Source organism: Brachyistius frenatus, unplaced genomic scaffold, assembly GCF_029030835.1.
Source record: "Brachyistius frenatus isolate BFR_SWC_R1_liver_20210118 unplaced genomic scaffold, ASM2903083v1 Contig_253, whole genome shotgun sequence".
Classification (NCBI taxonomy): domain Eukaryota; kingdom Metazoa; phylum Chordata; class Actinopteri; family Embiotocidae; genus Brachyistius; species Brachyistius frenatus.
In genome coordinates, this window is record NW_027210852.1 from 457,800 (window position 1) to 477,910 (window position 20,111).

At 47.4% G+C, this 20,111-nt stretch overlaps 1 protein-coding gene across 1 annotated transcript in view; it reads left to right on the forward strand.

Moving 5' to 3' along the window:
• Window positions 1-1,868: 1,868 nt before the first annotated feature.
• Window positions 1,869-20,111, forward strand: part of nfatc1 (nuclear factor of activated T cells 1) — a 37,748-nt gene continuing 19,505 nt past the window's right edge. Inside the window, exons 1-6 of the mRNA XM_069720860.1 lie at window positions 1,869-1,918; window positions 3,418-4,441; window positions 4,724-4,883; window positions 9,837-10,039; window positions 12,015-12,187; window positions 13,833-13,973. Of these exons, the coding sequence (XP_069576961.1) occupies window positions 1,900-1,918; window positions 3,418-4,441; window positions 4,724-4,883; window positions 9,837-10,039; window positions 12,015-12,187; window positions 13,833-13,973 (1,720 nt within the window). The 5' untranslated portion in view covers window positions 1,869-1,899. The remainder of the gene's footprint in view (window positions 1,919-3,417; window positions 4,442-4,723; window positions 4,884-9,836; window positions 10,040-12,014; window positions 12,188-13,832; window positions 13,974-20,111) is intronic.

Here is a 20,111-nt window from a genome sequence, read left to right on the forward strand (position 1 = left end):
GCTGAGAGTGGCGGAGGCATGACGACACCACCACCACCACCACCACCACCACCACAGAAATGGGGCCAGCTGATAAGATCCAACACGGCTCCCCCCACCACCACCACCACCACCACAGAAATGGACAGACTCCTCGAGAGCCTTCATGTGACTATTGCCATCACAGACACGGCGGGCCGGCTGCCAGCTGCTGGAAGGTCCGGACCTTCCAAAGATAGCAAGCCCAATAAGCACACGGCGACCGCAGAGAGAGCGGCCGACGGAAAGCTCTGTGAAGATTCTCGGCTCGGCATGTCAAATGACCGGGTACGGGACCTGATTTTTTATATAGTACTTCTGGATAATTATGTGTTTTACGCCCCCGCAGACCTGCAGACAGACAGTCAGGAGGAAGTGGAAAAGCAATTATTTGCCTTTTCAAATGCAATAACTTCAACAAAAAAAAAAACACACACAAAAAAAAAAAAAAAACCCACAGTGAGACGCCCGAACAAGATCTGAGAGAGTTCTCGGTGCTTCATGTGCGTCTCGTAAAAAGCAGCGCTTCAGCCGTGTGTCCCGACACGTTTCGAGCTCCACGCGTGTTTCTGCTCCTGCTCCTGCTCCTCCTGCTCCTGCTGCTGCTGCTGCTCCTGCTGCGGATCCGACAACCTCGCGGCCTTTAAGCGAACATCCTGCAGGAGCCCGGTTGATGGATGGCTCCTTCTGGGTGGAAATGGCAGCAGTTTAATGTAAAACGCTCGCGAGGATTAGCGTGCGCATAAATCTCGATTTGGGAGCTTCCACGTGCAGCGCGCTGACGACTCCTTTGCGAACGATGCCAAAAAAAAAGGGGGGGAACAGATAGTGGAGATCAAAGGTGGGCGGGGACCGCAGATGGACGCTGTTCGTGCTCGTTAAGTCAGTGATGGATGATGAGGACGCAGCTTGGCTTTCTTTTAACGTCGGTTACGCAACACTTCGCCCGAGTTTCCTGCTGCGTTTGTGTCACTCCGACTCCCGAGTTATTCCGCAGAGGGATGTTCAGCCTGGCTCGCGTTATGCTGAATTAAGTTTAGCAGGAGCTGTTTGGGGGGTGAGTTAGTTTTTTGTTTTTTTCTTTCTTTCCTTCCCCAATCACCGGAGAGGGTTGGCTCTCACATGACGAGCCATTTTACTCACATTCCTTCAGCAATCTCTGCCAGCTTCGCTAATTGTCATCCCTTGCCTCTGGAAACCCCTGTGTGTGTGTGTGTGTGTGTGTGTGTGTGTGTGTGTGTGTGTGTGTGTGTGTGTGTGTGTGTGCGTGCGTGCGTGAGAGAGAGAGACAGAGCGAGTGAGTGAGGATCTCCACTGGACCCGTCTGGTGGTCGGACTTTGCGGATGCGTCAGAGCGCAGCGGGGCGGTGCGTCGCCGTCGAGGTGATCCCCGAGTTTAAAAGCGCAGAAGTTGTCTGTGCGCCGCAGCAGTGCGTCACAGCGACCCAGCGGAGAGCGAAAGGATCCCCCCTCCTCCCCCCAACAGTCAGACACCTCAGCACCGCGACCAAAATTAGGTTTTGTTCCGAGGGCGGACGACTGCATCCCAGTCATGGTCTTATTCTACACGTGTTAACATTTTGACGCGTCTTGCCTTTTTTTTTTTTTTTTTCCCCTCTCTCTTTTATTAAGTGCGCTTTTTCGGTATTGAGCTGTTTTTCCAACTACGCGAAATTTGCCTCTTTTTTTTTTTAATTATTATTTCTCGTTCTTGTTTTTTTGGTTGTTGTTGTTGTTGTTTTTTTTGTTGCGGTGATACAGCGACAGAGGACCTGCAGCAGCTGGAGGAATATAGTTCACTTTAATATATGGATAAGGAGTCGTGCCCGAGTGCAACTTTACTCAGAGTTTGATCTCAAGTTGTTCTGCTCAAAGGACAAAATGAAATCCGCTGAAGAGGGTGAGCTTGACTTTTAATGACTTTTATCATAACTCTCTTTTCTTCTTCTTCTTCTTCTTCTCTTTTTCATTACACCGCTCCGACGTGGCATTTATTCAACTTCTCATGAGGGTTTGACACTTCACACCCGGATGTGACACGTTGAGCTGGGGATGTTGTTTTGAATTACCGGTCTCGGACTTGTTTGTATTGAGCTTCGGTGTATTCCGGTTAACGGCAGCGTTAAAGCAGCGCTGTGGATATTTCGCACTGCGCCCCTCCCTGCGTGACGAGGTGGGCGTGGCTCCGCCGCTGCTGTGACTCTCATGACTGACAACGTGTGCCCCAAAATAGTCTCGAATTGAAGCCGCTGCAATAATAAGGATTGACATGGCATTGTGGGGTAACCTTGCCAGCGAGTCAGAGGGCAGTATTGAGTGGGGTCACGTGATGGCCCCCCTCGGGCTACCTGTGAGCACGCCGTGGTCATTTTAGAAAACAAACATTTCAGAGCTACTGTATCACGCAAGCAGCGGGGTTTTTTTGTGTTTTTTTTTTTTTTTTTAAATGCAGGCATCATTTTTCTTTTATTGCAAGGAGTCATGTGGCGCTGCGCTGATGTCATCGTCTTTACGGCAGGGCCCCTAATTCTCTCTAATTTACGGCACACAGCAGCTGCGGTGACTGCGTGCGTCTCGTCTGCGGCAGCCGTCTCCATCCGTATCAGTGCGGTCGCAAGTCGCCCAGCCTCGTGCACCGTATAACCGCAGCTCCCATTCCCATACACCCCCCCCCTCCTCCTCCTCCTCCTCCTCCCCCTCCCACGCCCCCTCTTCCACGAACCCCTAATTGTGACCTCAGCCATCCCCACAGATGGGCAGAGTTTCATATGTCCCGGCAGGGAGCGTTGGCACAGCTCCCCACCTGCCCACCCCCCCCCCCCCCGGGTTACGGCCTGCACCCTAGCAGCGTGCAAATAAAGGAATCGCGTCCCGCCTGCGTCTTAATTTGTTCGATGGCTGAACGGACGAGGAGCCGGCCAACGAAAGCGTCGGTGTGTTTTCATAATGTTACAGTTTATGGGCGCCGTGTGCATTAAGCGGTATAAATCTGGCAAAGTGCGGTGGAAAAAAAAAAAAAAAAACACAAAACAACAACAACAAAAAAAAGCGACCAGGTGCTGCCTTTGGTTATTTTTAGACTGGAGTTATTTTTGGCTCCTTTTATCCGGGTCTCCCACCCAATTTGCTTTGTACAATTTGATCCATTCAGAGACGGTTTATATCACCGGCCTCGGTGTGTTTGAGGATCCCGGCGCGTTTGAACTCGCATACCTTTCTTCCTCGGGAAACGGCCGAGGCCAAATCCGGTAGGCAAGTTGTTCTCTTGCCATTATAGGCAACGCCTCTGCAGCAGCTCTCTTACAACTTAACTTGGCATGTGGCGTCCCTCTCGGTGAGCGAGCCAGGGAATGTGTGTTTGATTATCATGCTAACAAAGTCACTCTGTTTGCCTTCCAGATGCATATGGCTACACGCCAAACGTCAGTCTCTCCCTCCCACTGGGCACCCCGTGTCTTCCCTCCCAGTACCACAGCCTCCAGTCCAGCCCCACCATCTCTGTCTCTGTCAGCGAGCCTCACAGTTATGACTCCCAGGACGACATGAGAAGAGCCGGCTACTATTCATCCTCGAGCGTCCGGCCCAACGGAGCCCCGACCTTGGAGAGCCCTCGTATCGAGATCACCGCCTACGGTCAGTTTCCTGAGGAAGAGGTGGAGGAGAGCAGCCTCCCTATTGCCAAGCGAGTCAACTCCATAGTGACACTGACCCTCCCGAGTGCCGACGGTTACCGTGACCCCAGCTGCCTGAGTCCGGCCAGCAGCGTCTCATCTCGCAGCGGCCTCTCCGACGTTTCCTACGAGTCGGGCTACTCCTACAACTACGACAACTCCCCCCAGAACTCCCCCTGGCAGTCTCCCTCGGTTTCCCCCAAGGGCTCCACCCTCGCCCTGCCCGGAGACGGCTGCGCCTCCGGCGGCTCTCCTCGCCACTCCCCCTCCACCTCCCCTCGTACGAGCGTAACAGACGACACCTGGATGGGTCAGCGAGGCTCCCGGCCCAACTCGCCCTACGGCGCGAAGAGGAAGTACAGCTTCAACGGCAGCGGTGCGTCACACAAGCACTTCCCTTATTCCCCCAACCACTCGCCTGGACCGTCCCCGCAGACCTCCCCTCGCCTCAGCGTGACGGAGGAGACCTGGCTGCCGAACACCAACCAGTACACCAACTCTGCCATCCTGGCGGCCATCAACGCCCTGACCACAGACGGCGTGACCGACCTCGGAGAGGGAATCCCCATGAAGGCCCGAAAAACCACCCTGGAGCACAGCCTGAAGGTGGAGCCCGGAGGTGAGGAGCTGAGTCCCGGGGAGCTCTGTCAGGACGAACACCGCCTGCTCTTGAAGAAGGAGGGCTACTCCGGGGGGTTTCTGGATGTGCCTCAACACCTGTACTCCTGGTCCAAGCCAAAGCAATATGTCAGGTAAGGAAGGGGCGACTGTTTGTGTGTGCTGGAGGTTTATCAAAGCATTACGCTGCAAATAAATCTAGAATTGTTTCGGTGTTTTTGGCAAACGACGTGAGGAGTTTAATATCCGTGGACTTGCGCTGAATTAAAGCACATTTCCTTTATCGGCTTTATGACGAAGTCCGGCATCTCGGCGTCTCCACACGCTGCCCGTTCTACCTCCGTACGTGCACCTGAAATAAACCGTCCTGCCTCCTTTGTTAAGTTGACGCGTTGGACGTGTTCGTGTCTCGACAGCCCATCTCTGCCAGCTCTCGACTGGCAGCTGCCGTCCAGCTCGGGGCCGTACAGCCTGCAGATCGAAGTGCAGCCCAAGTCCCACCACCGAGCCCACTACGAGACGGAGGGCAGCAGGGGAGCGGTGAAGGCTCTGGCAGGAGGGCACCCCATCGTTCAGGTCTGATCAAGTTAGAGCTTCTTAACTTTCTTTGGCACGTGACGACTTTAAGCAAACCGGTATCTGCCCCATTTCCCATTTCTTAGATTGTGAGACCGAGTATTTTAGTTGGTAGAATAATTCCAGATTTCTTTAAAAATAGCAACATCATTTTCCCTATTTATCATCTCTGGACTTCCTCTGAGGGCTGAACCTCACTTTGAACCACCAGCTAGACGCTTCAGTTTCCTGTAACGATTAGACCAACACATGGCGCGGCCATTAGGCTTATTTTCCCGCTCCTTACCTCGTCATTTCTCACCTCAACACCCCCTCCCCCCTTTCCCCCCCATCTGTCATTTACCCCATGTGTTAAGAAGGATCGGGCCGACGTGTGTTTCATGACTTGGTCGTTATGTTATTCAGAGATGTCACATTTCTGAATGGAATACCGAAGGTATGTTATTAGACAGACCGGTCCACTCAGTCACTTCCTGTCCAGACAAGAGTGACTCAGACTTTTCCATTGCGTTCTCGAGTGCAGCGCAGACGGTTACAAAGTAATGTAGCATGGCCAGTAAGAGCTTAGTCATGAGCTTTAACCACAGTAGCTCTGGTGGTCGAGTCTAAAGCAGCAAAAAAAAAAAAAAAAAATGTGGACGACTGCAGATGTTTTGGTTATAACCCCATCTGGTCCCCCCAAGCATTACTCCACACCGCTGACCTCACTTTCAGAATAAATAAAGGGTCTCCAGCGAGGGGTTGAGGAAAGTGAGTGGGAAGCGGAGCCGTCAGTTTCACTTTTAAACCTTTTGACGTTTTATGAATACATTACGATGAATCTACAAGTTTACCAGACATTCATCACATACGGAGCAGAGTTTTCTGTGTTTGACTTTCAGTTTTGATGAAACGCTGTTTTCGCTTCCCAGAATTTTTGGAGTTAAGAATTAAAAAAGAAAACGAACCTGTCAGTGCCATCTGGTGGACAAGTTATGTAATGGCAGCTTAGCTTCTAAATTAACTACAGGCATTTAATGGCATTTCTGTACGTCAGTTTCGAGTTACTCATCAGCTGACATATCTATTATGATATGTGTAAGATTGGACCAATAATTTTGGCTCAAAGACCCTCAAAAGTTAGCGTTCAATGTTTTCTGCGGTTAAAGTTTAATTTGAGAGTTTAGCAAGTTTAATGGTCTGTAGAAAATACATTTCATGTACTAATTTAACGTATAATTACCGCAAAGACAGTATAATATGACGATTAGTACACTGTACACACTGTATGCTAAGAGTATGTAGCATTCATCATAATTAAACCTCAAAACGGTTCAAGTTATTAGCGTTTGGATGGAACTTCTTGTTTTTTGTTGACAGACAACAGCAGAATAAGGAAACAGAAATATTATATTTGTAAGGAGCAGTGGAATAAAAAAAAAAAAAAATCTGGAAACCAAAACATTTTGCACCGTTCAGTGCGTCGCAACTTCAGCCACACATCTGCACGGGGCTCTTGTTTTTGTCCATGAGAAGGTGCTAATGATTTAATGACAGGGGTCTGGGTTCACCTCAGCTGAAATAAAGAGTGTGTTCTCTTTAAAACCTAAACCCAGACCTCCCCCCCTGCTTCTCTGCCAGCTACCGCCCCAACCACACAGACTTCCCTTTGTTTAGGAAAGTTCCCGTGTGTACGGCTGACATCATCAGCTGCGTCTTGCGGAGGCGGCAGCCGACTAAAACCACACACGTTTCTGGCAGCCCGTGATGGAGATGTCGGAGGGAGCCTAAGACGAGGCAGCCCCATCTCTCCGACTTCCTGATTACACGGTGCACGCGGCGCTGCAGCTTCACGCCGCGGACGCCGGCTGGCGAGGCCTCGGCGGCTCGTCCCGTCGCTCCTCCGACTCAAAACCCCGCTCAGAGTTTATTCTGGACGGCCCCGTTCTGTGCGGTGCCCTTTTTCTTTTTTCCTTTTTTCTTTTTCTTTCTCCTCCCCAGCCCGCATCAGCACAGTTAAGCCGGCTGTTTTCTGTTCTTTTTCAATGCCATCGCCGCTGCCTGCCTCAACCACACCCGCCCTTACGCCAGCAGCAGACTGAAGTATGCCCCTCTGAAGTGCTGTGTGCAGCCCTCACCGCAGTTAATGCTCAGGGTTTCTTGCTGTACTTCAGTGGAGAGGAAATACTCCCTCTTCAAGTCTGTGAGGTCCTCTCTTTCAGTACTGCCTGAAAACTCACCAAACTCGCTGTTTTGAAACCATTTTTTGTAGATTGAACTGTTATTATTTCAAGAATCGTGTGTCTTCTATTGGCCTTCGTCCTTGTGATCAAATTTGGATTTCTAAACAAAGAGTAATGAACAAATATCATGTGACAGGATGAAATGCTCGTCACACTGGGCTTTCCCTCTCTGTTTGTTTGTGCGATCATGGTCTCAGGGAAACGGAGGGTCGCCCGGCCGCCCTCGCCCCTCTCTCCCCTCTCTTATGTTGCCTTGTGCAGTCGGCAGTCTCGACATTCCTCTTGTGGGTGATAATGCGAACTGGGGAGGGGCGGCTGTGTTGTCAATGTCAAGCTGCCCGGGCGGGGAAGCGGTGGGTTTACATGAAGTTGTATCGCAAGCGATTTAATTGCATCAACAAATCATATCCGTTGTCTCATGCAGCTGCTTTATACAACATATGATCCGCATCGGAGAGGAGGGAAAAAAAAAAACAGCCAGAAAGATTTCTTGATTTCAAAATTGCTGCTTATAAAATGTTATGTCTTAAAATGATGACTGACGATTGGTGACGTGAATTATGAATCTTTCTACAAACGCGTGCTTTGTGAGCTTTTCGAATCAAAGCAACCGAAAACAGCTGAAAGCAGTCTGACGATATTGTGGAGTTTTGATTATTTCTGTTTGTCTAGACTTTGTTGCCGATAATAATTCAAAGCAGATAATCAGTAATCTGTTAGTAATTACTTCTTGAGAGCAACCTTGCGAGCAGGCTACCTCACCTCACTTCATCACACTCCTTCCTGCTGCCTGAATAAACAGCATTGCTAGGCAGCAACCCATTTCCTTACACAAATATACAGGGCTTTTGCAGGCTCTTAACCCTGACAGGGATCCTCCTCCAAATCACATGTTGTGCCTCCCCGGTCTGAGCCTTTCGCTCTCATTGCGGCCGCCGCTCGCCTCGAGTGCTCCCCTTATGTAAGTGAAAACTGCGGTCTTCGTTTCAACATCTCCACGCTGATTGTTTCGACTGACACTGTTAGGCGGGGTCGAGTGTCTGCCTCCATGACGCTCTGTCACAGTCCGAGGATGGTGACGGGCATGTAACGTTCGGTTTGAGATATTTTCCTTGTCTTAAGTTGTCAGATAAAACATTATTCTCTACGATATTACGCAATCAGATGCATTTCGTTAAATGTTGTACATTTGAATATGAACTCCCCCGTACAGAAAACAGTAATAATACTTGATCCCGACTGGGAAACAATACACAATGCCCTCATTGAAACCTGATAATTGGAGGTATTTCAAGCCACAAAATTGCCTAACGTAAGTGAAAAGTATGGAAAGACTTGAAGACAGTTCAGCCAAACAGGAAAAAGTCCCGTTTTGATTCTTCGGCTAAACTGGGCAGAAATGCAAGCATGAAAATTCAATTATTAGATCATAATTAAATGCATCGGTATGTTGAGATGATGAAGATGTTGATAATTTGGTTTCTCCTACGTAAACGAGCGACATGCTTTTCAAGCTAAAATAATATTTGAAATTTGCTGGGAGCTATTTGACTAGAAACGGACTATTCTCCCGTTACCTGCAGAGTTTGAACTGCGCCTCATCTTCCATTTATTCCACACAGAACTGTTTGTGTTTGTATTTGCGTGTTTCTCTTGTTTTACACTGCGGCATCTAATCTTACAGTTTTACCCGTAAATGTCCGGAGCCTCTGTAGCTACGTGTTCTTCTTCTGCCTTCGTTGTTTGATGGCGGCCGGCAAACGGCTTTAGGTGCATTACCGCCACCTTCTGACGGGAGTAATGTATTACAACCGGGCGCTGGTAAAAACAGGGGAAATAAAGATGATAGTCGCGCATACGAATTCATTTTTATATTATCGTAACGACTATTCCAATATTTGTAAATCTTGTAAGACCTCTAATGTAAGAACTGCACGAAAACAGCAACAATGGGGTTAAAAAAAAATATTTTTTTTAAAAAACAACAACCGTGAAATGTTCCTCCATATTTGCGTAGGTTTAAACCTGAAAAATGTCAACGTTTTGACTTCAGCATGTGAAGTATTCTGCCCTCATTCCTCCGCCGTCACGCTGTATGGATAACATACATAGCTCTCAGACAGTGTGTCAGTAGTAGCCTGCGGGTTCGGGCTCCCTGCCTGCACCCTGCAGTCTGGGTGGTTGAGGTCATCTTGGCAGGAGGCCTCCTGTCAAGCAACACCTACGGAGGTCTGGGATTACTTTGGAAGCTGTGGGTCGAGCCCACCGGCTACAGCCAGCGAGCACGTCCGTGCCGCCTCACACCGGGATCTTTTTACTGATACACATCCGAGCAAGGTCACGTCAGGAGTTTTGCTTGACCCTGATTGGCCGGGGCGGTCGGGAACTGACGTGACCCCGACTCTTCAGAAATACTGCCTCAGTGTTGTCGAGCGCGGAGCTCGCAAATCACAGCGCCGCTCGCTGGAGGTGGTTTCACTGCTCTCTGGCAGCGGCTGAGACTCGGCTACTGTAGGATCAACATCTTGGCAGGCCCGACATGAACGGATGGAGGAAATGTACACAGGCCATCGCTCGTAAATTAAAGAAGACGAGAGGGTGATGATTACAAGATCCTAAAAGGGCTCTTTGTTTGAACCTCTGAAAGATCTATGTTTGTTTTGCACTGCACACAAGTGGATGCTTTTTGAGGGTTTTAACCGGCAGCGTGTCTTTCTGTCTCGTCTCTTAGCTCAACGGCTACATGGAGAGCGAGCCGCTGACCCTGCAGCTGTTCATCGGCACGGCCGACGACAGGCTGCTGAGGCCCCACGCTTTCTACCAGGTCCACCGCATCACGGGCAAGACGGTGTCCACGCCGAGCCACGAGGCCCTGCACAACAACACCAAGGTGCTGGAGATCCCGCTGCTGCCGGAGAACAACATGCGGGCCATGTGAGTGCAACCAGAGGCTCCAAGTGTCAAAATGCAGCTCAAGACCCGACTTGGACGTCACATCTCCAATCTTTAAAGAACGTGCACGCATTCTTAAACGAGTCTGACTTAAGAGACTTTAGACATAAAATAGGATAAATCTGGTCGGAAAAATGTAAACCTGTTTTCACACTGACAATTCCCGCCAAGTCTTGAATTATTTGAGGCTTAACGCCCAAGAAATGACAAGAAACTTGACGTCAAGTTCGTGTCAAGTTTTGAGTCATTCAAACCGAGTCCAACTAAAATGTCAAGTCATTTCAGACCCTGAGTCCTGAGCTCGCTGAAACAACTCCACACCAAGTCTCAAGTCTTTCCGGACGAGTCCACATCAAGTCTTGAGTCAGTTGACACAAACCCAAGAAGATGTCGACCATCTTCCTTCAAAATTTCCTGAAGTCCATAACACGTCCTTTGACTTGTTTTGAGACTTTAATATTTCAGCGCTGAGTCTTAGGATGATCAAGTTCACATCTTTGTTACTTAACTCTCATGAAACATTCTCTTTTACCACGAGACTTGTCTTTCACTGTTGCTTTTACTCAAATTTAGGGTATTTACGTCCCTCTCCCCATCTACCGGAGGGAATTATGTTTGTTTTGTGCTTTTCAAACTCCAACGAACTCATGCTAGCTTGCTGCTTTTCTAAACAAGGAAAAAAAAGCTTTTGATTTATCCGTGTATGACTGAGCGCATGCGGGCCTCCTTCAGGACCTGGAGTTTTATAAAAAAAAGTGTTGCTCTCTGCACACAGACGGTGGCTTTGCTTTCCCTTTTTATAAGCCTCAGAGATCAGATTACTGGGGGGAAGCTTGGAGCTGCTAACAGGGACCTGGGGTTTGTGTCTGAGCTGCAGGCTGCAGCATCCTGCTCGCGTCAGCACTTTCTCTCTTGAGTTTTCTTTAATGGATGTAACACATAAGCTCCTCTTATACAACGACTTCTCCTCGGGATACGGTTTCTCTTCTCTCACGTAGGACACGGCTCGGACGGTGCGGGCCGGGGGATTTATTCCTTTTGACATGTGACATCTAGATGTTTTACGGCGTGGTGTATAGACTACAGGCAATATTATATTTCTGAAATAGTTCATCAGGATGATTTAAGGGGGAGAAGTCTCAAATTAAATTGTTAAGCAACATCAGTTCAGATTTTAGTGAAGCAACATCATTCAGCTTGGTACGACTCCAATTAACTCTTAATAAATTGAACGATAACAGTTCTTCCTGAAGTACAGCCCCGCTTCTCGGTATCGTCTTTCCTTCTAGAGATACAGGAACTGAACGGGAACCTCGGTGTGCGATCTTTCACTCGGCCTGTCTGCGTAGGCGGGAGCGCCGAGCAGCTGGGGTCCTCAGCATCGACACCTGATTGCTTCACCAGCGCAGCAGACTGCCCAGAAGAATGTTTAGGGAGTGTTCGAATGTGTGTAAAAGTTGACATTAACTAGGCTTTGAGGAATGCGGCATCAAGTAGCACGGCGATGGAAAAGCCAGAAACCGTTTTGGAAAAGTTAGACGAGAGAGAGAGAGAGAGAGAGAGAGAGAGCAGGCCGTTTAATAAGTGCCTGATGAAAATATATTTTATGGTGAATGCCTGGTGGTGAGATCTGTGCAGCATTTTAGGAGCCATCTCGTGTGGATGATAACAAACATGGTGACGCTGTTATTAATGTTCCCAGGCATTTGTTTTAGAGCAGATGCACCGAGGTGGGGAAAAAAAGAAAGAAGCTCTGCTGAGGTTGGCGGTGTTAATCTCCTGTTGACGGGACAGCTTCCTCCGTCAGGACCGTACTGATGGATTCCAGAGTGAAAATCGACTTTTTTCTATTTGGCTGCAGTGCTGCATAAGTCGCAGCCTGATCGACCGTGAGATTATATATGTCCTTAAAGAATACTCGTGACCGACTCTCTCTTCTTCCCCCCCCCGAACACAGAATCGACTGCGCGGGAATATTGAAGCTGCGTAACTCGGACATCGAGCTGAGGAAGGGGGAGACCGACATCGGCCGGAAGAACACGCGCGTGCGGATGGTTTACAGAGTTCACATCAACCAGGCCACGGGGAGGACGGTGTCTCTGCAGGCTGCATCCAACCCCATAGAGTGCTGTAAGTACATCTGCAGATGTCGACCCTGCACTCATCAGTCACCTGCAGCTGCAGCTGCTTAAATACCGCGTGATTAGTTCGATTAGTGGATGACCAACACGGTGGTCGTATTTTATGAGTCACAAGATCATCAAAAAGAAGGAAAAAAAAAAAAGTATTTCTGGAGAATTTTTTTTTTTTTTTTTTCTTTCCTCAAATATAATTTGTACCTTTATCACATCAGCCTGTAGGTCGGTGTCTCGATCCACCGCTTGGTACCGGCGGACCGGATGCAGACAGTCTTGTTTTCCAGTTTCAAGCTTTTTTTAAAAAAAAAAAATTATGATTTCTCAAATCAAACAGTTTGAAGTTTGAAAGAAAACAAAACAAAAAAAACCAAAATCCCGCTTCAAGACTTCTCATGGGCGTATTAACATGATGTGACTTGAGGGGTTGATAGCAGATGATGCTCCATCCGTTCAAAAAGATCACAAGACCGAAAAGCTTGCGAAACGGATTAATCAATTAGTGAATATCCAGAAACAGCGACAATTCATGAATCCATAAAGACTTTTATGGAGTTATGAAGCAGACGCGGGTTCAGGCCTCTCGAATCAGAGATTTTCTGCTTTTCTCTGTTTGTTTTAATCATTGGAAAGTCAATATTGTTTTTTGGATCACCTAATAAAAACAACAACAACAACAAAAAAAGGAAGTCAGCCTTGAATTCATTGATAAGGATAATGCAGCCATAAAACTTTGGTTTAATTTGACAGTATTTGTCGGTGTTAAAGAATCTTCAGGCCTCGCTCGATAAACTGCATTGACTCCCTGCTCTGCACTGCAGTTGACCTCTCGGCGGAGCGACTTAAACTCAAGCAGATCAACCACTTCATGTGGTTCTGGCACCGAGAGCTGCCATGCAGATTAAGTCTTATGAGGTAAATGAAAGACAGTAGTTAAACCATGATCTCAACCCCCTGAAATAGACAATTGTTAGTTTCTGAACGACTGCCACGAGGCAATTGTTTTCAACCAAAATTCACTTTGTGTGTGACTGAGGCAGAACGACGGACAGACGGAGGGGAAGCAGGGGCATGTGGGGAGGATTGATCGTTTCCAAAGACAGAGAATTATGAGTTTTATCAAAATCAGAAAGCGGCGGCGTGGAATTACTAAAAGGCGATCGTCCTCTGAGAAAGATTTTTTTTTTTTTTTTTTAACGTATCCCAGACAATGAAAGTACAGATGTCTCACAGCAGACACCTGGACAAGACATCAGAATTATATTTAGCGCAAGACAGGAAAAAGGTTTGCAAGAATTTCATGGCGAGGAACGGATCATTTTGGAAAAACTGAGCAAAGAATGAGAAGCGCGGAAGGTAAGAAAGATAGAGAGACGAGCATATTTAAGAGGAAAAACATCCTCTGTAATTTAAAGAAAACACAAATAAATACAACATGAAGCGTCTCCCTACTTGCTGCCAAAGAGGGATCTTAATTTCACAAGAGAAGAAGTCGAGCTTTCACGGCCTCGCTGACAGCTCTGCTGAAGCTGTCTGAGGTAGTGAGTCAGCCTCGGTCTGGATGCTCAGGTCTGCATGGGGAGTGGGTGTGTATTAGCCGAGCGTTGAGGCCCGTCTCTCTTTTCTTTTCCCTCCCGCAGCCCAGAGATCGGCCCAGGAGCTGCCGCTGGTGGACAAGCAGAGCCTGGAGACGAGCCCCGCCCCCGGCGGCGAGAGGATGCTCCTCGACGGACACAACTTCCAGCACGACTCCAAGGTGGTGTTCGTGGAGAAGGCTCAAGGTAAAGGAGGAGAGGGGTGGGGGAGAGAAGGGTGGGAGTGGAGGGGGGAGGGGGGGGGATGATCTCTCGGTGCAGCTGTGTGTGTGTGTCTCCTTTTTCTTCCCTCCCTCCCTCCCTCTCCACCCCTCCTCCTCCTCCTCCTCCTCCTCCCCCTTTCCTCCTCTCCCCCCGCCGTCAAAATATCCTCCATTCTGCCAGAGTGCCACATGTGGTGCACATTAATGTGCTGTATTTTTAACCCAGCAGATTTACATTTGCAGAAGTTTCCATTGCCTGTTCAGCAGAGGAATGGCTCACAAATGCAGCATGTGTTGTGTGTGTGTGTGTGTGCGTGTGCGTGTGCGTGTGTGTGTGTGTGTGTGTGTGTGTGTGTGTGTGTGTGTGTGTGTGTGCGTGTGCGTGCGTGTGCCATGCCTCAGTGTTTGTTTCTGTTCTTCTGACTTCTTGCCGCTCTGGTTTGGAGGCAGCAGCGACCGCTCCCAGATGTTGATGCGAGGAGGTTTACAAACAGCAATTTCCTTGATTAGCTCGAGCAAAGCAACGTGAGCTCCAGTTTGTGCCGAGGCTGAGCAGCGTAAACACGTGTGATCCTATCGGGCCCGTGACTCATTCAAAAAAAAAAAAAAAAAACACAAGAAGAGGGAAGCCTTTTCATTGTTCCACCTGTGAAAGGAGGACTTCATGCCCCCCCTCCCCTCCCACCTCTCCCCCCCCCCACACACACACAGTACAGTGGAGAAGTGAGATTGTTTATCAAAACAAGACGAAGGTCTTTTCCCCTCTTCACGACCTCTTTGTTTAATCTCTTCAGGACCAAAGATCAGATCAGAGTCGTTAAGCGTTTCTCAGGCAGCGCTGACGACACAGAAACGCTTTCTGTAGCGCTGGCTAGACGAGCAGCAAAGACGAAGCTCCACTTTAAACGCAAATTTAAATGTGCTTCCGATATTTTCCCGTCTATGTCAAAATGTGGAGGGTCAACTAGACACCGTTAATCGTTTAATAACTCCCCTCTGGCAAAATCCATCACACAACAGTAACACTGTAGTCTGTGTTTCTTGGTTGTTTGTATATAATATATATATATATACTGTACTGTATATACTGTGCATTTTATATTTAATATTTTTTACTTTTATTTTATTGCTTTTTATTATTTTATTATTATTTTATTGCTTCTGTATGCTGCTGTAGCGAAAATATTTCCCCTTGGGGATGAATAAAGTAACTACCTACCTAACCTAACCTAGGATTGTCACTGGATTAGTTTGAGCTAAGATGCTAAGCTAGGCTAACTTGCTAAAATGACAGTTTCCTTGTGCTACTTTTTGGCTTTTGAATTTTATAAAACAAACTATTTTCTCTCTTTCTCTGACGTGCCATCATTTAAAATGTTTTGTAAAATATACCCTATAGCCAAAAATGAATTAATCATTGAATTTCGGCTATATTATGTTAATACGAGGAAACTCTGACCACATTCGAAGAAGACGGTGAGATGTGGTGGAAAGTTCCAGACAGCGATATAAAAACTACTGTTTTATACTACTCGCATTTTTTGGGGGGGGAAAACGGATAAATATTAGCCCCGCCCTTTCAGGTTTCACCCAATCAAGCATGTCCCGTTTACCAGCCTCCATAATTTTGAATTCACTGAGTAGCTCTGCCTCCAGGAAATATTTGATTCACTAAAACTTGGATCTAAAGACAGGCAATCAGTCGATTTGCTTTGCTTAAGAAGCATAAACTCGGTCTGTGTTCGGGTCAGCGGCTGCTCCAGGTTCTGTCCTGAGTTCTGAATCGAAGCGTCTTCGGGAACACGTGCAGCTCTGGGACTGCTGTTGATGGGTGTGCTCGCTTGTTTTTGATGAGGGTTTCCCCGCGTCTGGCACCAGCATCAGATTCCTGGGCAATCCTACCATGGAAACACCCTTAAGCCAGGCTTCCACAACACTGTCCCACCTCCCCCTCCCCCTCCCCCTCGCCTCCTCCACCCTCCCGCCTCCCTCCATCCCTTCCACCTCTCCGTCCAAAGCTGCCTCCGTGCCACCGGCTCTCAGTTCATTAACTCCATGAGCTGCGGGCTCCCCGCGGATCACACGGGATCGTCTTTACAGCTGCTCTCCGTGTAAACAGATGGGTCAATAGACACAGTAGACAAGCAGGGACGTCATTACTCTCGTGGGGTGAAGCGCCGTCACTGATGCGATAAGATACAGCAGAATAAAGTGTGACATGAAGCAAGATGCAAAAACAACAGATTTGCATATCCTGAAAATATGAAACTCTGAATTCAAATCGTCCTGCAGAGCTGATAGACTCTGGAAATGTAATCTTGCTTTTATTGTTATTTGACTCGTGCCAAAGCAGAGCACCGAGAAACCGTTTAACAATCAAACTCGTAAATCCCGATTGGTGGATTTTGTTGCCATAAAGAACTTAAGCATTTAATTTTACCGATGAAATTTTCCAATAAAGCACTCTCGCAAAATAACTTTCACAAAGCTGCGGTAACAGAACATGTGCACGTTGACAGATGCAAATGTTCCCATGAGCTGCTCATTTGCATCCTCTGCTTACAAGCATGTGTTTGTGTGTGTGTGTGTGTGTGTGTGTGTGTGTGTGTGTGTGTGTGTGTGTGTGTGTGTGTGTGTGTGTGTGTGTGTGTGTGTGTGTGTGTGTGTGTGTGTGTGTGAGAGAGAGTTTCCCTTGCAGTTAAAGGCAGGATCGGTGCCCGTGCTTTAAGAAGCTGCCAACAGGCTAAAAGTTTCATTTATTTTGGTTTTAGTTTTAGTGTCCGATGGCTAAAGTCATGTTGACAAATCAGGGAAAAACTGGTGTGTGCGTGTGTGTGTGTGTGTGTGTGTGTGTGTGTGTGTGTGTGTGTGTGTGTGTGTGTGTGTAAGAGGAAAAGAGGCTGACCTCGAGTCAGCGTTTTTTTTGCATGTGCAGTTTCATGTTCACGTTTTTTTTGTTGACTCATGCTGAAGGAAATCCCTTTTCCTACACACACACACACACACACACACACACACACACACACACACACACACACACACACACACACACACACACACACACACACACACACACACACACACACACACTCACTCACTCACTCACTCACTCACTCACTCACTCACTCTGTCACCTGGCCCTCGGCACCAGACCTGAAACCAGTAACTTCACATCGGCTTTGCTTTATCTCGCCCGCCTGCTTCTTCCCCGTCAACTCCGTCTCCAGTAGAAATACCAGCGATTGCATCAGTTCGGTTGTCACTCCTGGTTACAGCCAATCAGTCATAACAGATTACTGCACGGCCTCAGAGCTGCAGACATCAGCCTGTAATCTAAGCCTAACTCAGTCTTACCTCGCTCTCATTTGACCTGCTCTGCCCAGAAGATGCTGCCTCTGATAAGTCTCAGTCACTCCATTTGGGAAATTAGGCCCCGCTGTCTGTTATTCACCTCAGATTATTTGTGGATTGGTGTCAGAAGAATCCTCAGATGTCATTTATTCTCAATGAGGGGTTCAAATGTTCTTTGTTTTCTTTAAAAAAAAAAAAAAAATACTCAGCTTCAAGTCAATTTATGAAGCTTTTAGCATAAAAACTCACTTATGCACTTCAAATAGCGAGTGGGAATACGTTAAGGATGCGAATTAAGACAAATTCTTAGTCTTTACTCATCCGGAGCTGAAATAAAGCATCTTCTGTCAATAGCACTTATGCCATAGCCACTTCTGAACAATTGCTTCCTGATATTGGTAAATTGATTGTTGAATGAACATTAAGAAGTTTAAAAAGGTTTTCACTTCTCTTCCTGTGTCCTGCATCGCTCTGATTCCAGGCCAGACGCTGTCACCTGACTGACGGGATTTCAGTAGATGCAGGATGTCAAGGGTTCATAAATAAATTATTTGTTTTGACCATGTTTTCTATCGAGAAAATTAAAATGTTCTTCGAAAGTAAATGAGTCCATTCTGAACCATAATGGTACTGCGGTTTTAGAGCCATTCAGTTATAATGATTGTCCTCCAGCCAATCAGAAACCAGTTCTGATCAGCGCTTCATATTGTGGTCTCGGTATGAAATGTATTATTATTATAATACAAAATTAATGGATAAACGTTGCGTTCTTCCTCCTTTTGCTTTTCATTGAGTACATTCACTGATTGTCTTTGTTAGTTTCCCTCAGTATTCAGAGTAAAGTGCAGTTTTCTGTGTTTCCCTACGATGATTGATAAAAGAGTAATTTCAGTAAGAGATCCTTGAGGAAATCCTTGCAGAGGGAAAAAAAAAAATTAAACCCTAAATGAAAAGAGCACTTTCACATCTGGCCCGCTGCACTGGAAGGCTGCCTGGTCGGCTCCAGTCACAATCACTGTGAATAACAGTTTCCCTGATCTGTCAAACCTCCAGGTTAGCTCTGTTTATGTTGAACCATCGTCCTTGGAGCTCCAGACAGGTAGAGAAGCCGAGCTTTCCCTCGTCTGACTGGAGCAAACTTAACAATTTTCTCTCATTGAAGTTAGAAAGTCAGCCCCTGAGAGCTGTGAGTAATATGTCAGTAATGTAGCAGCGGAGGGAAGGAGGCTGTTTTTGGACCGTGGCATCTCCGTTAAACTCTGAGCAGCGGTTTTGTTTGGGAGGGAGGGTTGCTTTTTTTTTTTTTTTTTTTTTTTCCTCGGCGGTGCACGTGGTCAGCGGGCTTCAGTTTCATTACATTCACAGAACAATGACTTCCACTCGGAGCTGCTCGGTGGTTTTGGCTGCCTTTGACACTTCTGAGAACAATGGCTGCTTTCACAAACAAATCAATTACAGCCACATAAACAGTGGGGATTATATTTTCATAAATTACAGCGTACGATTCATAAAAAAGAAAAAGAAAAAAAAAAAAAAAAGAATGACTTTAGAGAAACTCCAGAGAACTGATCTCTTGATGAAAGCGCTCCCCTTGCGTGCGGATGACGTTGTGCAGTGACAGGCGCCACCGGAGCTGCGAGCGGTGCTGCTGCTGAGGGCCGACTGTCATTTATCAGCTCGGTGCTCGCCTCAGTCGCCACCGCTTCCACACCGCAGCAGCAGCAGCAGCTTGCATGCAAACCTCCAAAATCCACGTGTTTTCAGGGCGGCGGGAAGGAAGACGTTTCAGTCATCAGTCCGAGGACAAGGGAAGTCTTTCAGTGTGCCGCATGGGCGCTGGATAGAGCATGTGTTTATATTTACTGTACGTTATGAGGGCTTTGGGCACATGCCACCCCGCTGTTTCGCTCTGGGCACCGAACTTTTACTCCACCCAGCCCCAATTAAGGAGCACAAGGAACTGTTTGATTCCATTTATAAACACAACATGACAAATAACCTTATTGTATATTGTTTGATTCCCCGCCCCCCCCCCCCCCCCCCCTGTGCAGCACACTGCCGCCGTGTCATTCACTGCTCTGTGTTATGTCTGTCCCTGAGAAAATAATGATTTGTATAGGCCGTCGCTAACTAAATGTGAATTATAAGATTTCTGAGGGGCTTGGACGCCGCCGGGGCTCTGGGCGTTGTGAGAGTTGGAGAGGGGTGCTGGGTTTATACGGTCGGGGTGGTTTCTTTGGAGGAGAGGTTTTGTTTAACTTAATATTGGATATTATCCAGCACAGTGGGCCGGGGAGTCAGGAACCATATTGTGCTCACTGAAGTTTGGTACAGGAGGGGAGGGAGGGGAAGCTGGAGAGCAACTGCAGCTGAAGTTTTTTCATTGGCCGGGCGCAGGCGTTGTGCAGATGTTGCCCTATAACTCTGGAACATTCTGCGGTTATCAATTACATTCTGTGGTTATCAATTATCCGCTACACTCTTTTCAAACAAAGGCATCCCACGCATTCAACTACTCAAAACTTCTTCTTTTTTTTTTTTTTTTTTTTCTTTCAGCTCTTGAGAAGTTTCCTGGCAAAAGGTAGATGGGCACAGAAAACAAATTGCTCAATTTAATATTTCTATCTCTATAGTGAGTTGAAAAATGATGTGTGTTTGAGTCAGAGAGCAGGAGAGAAGGAGACAGGGAGAGTCAGAGAGGGAGATCTGAAAAACACGTTTACCTCCTGCGGACTGACATGGACAGCGAAGGCTTCCCTTCTGGAGAGAA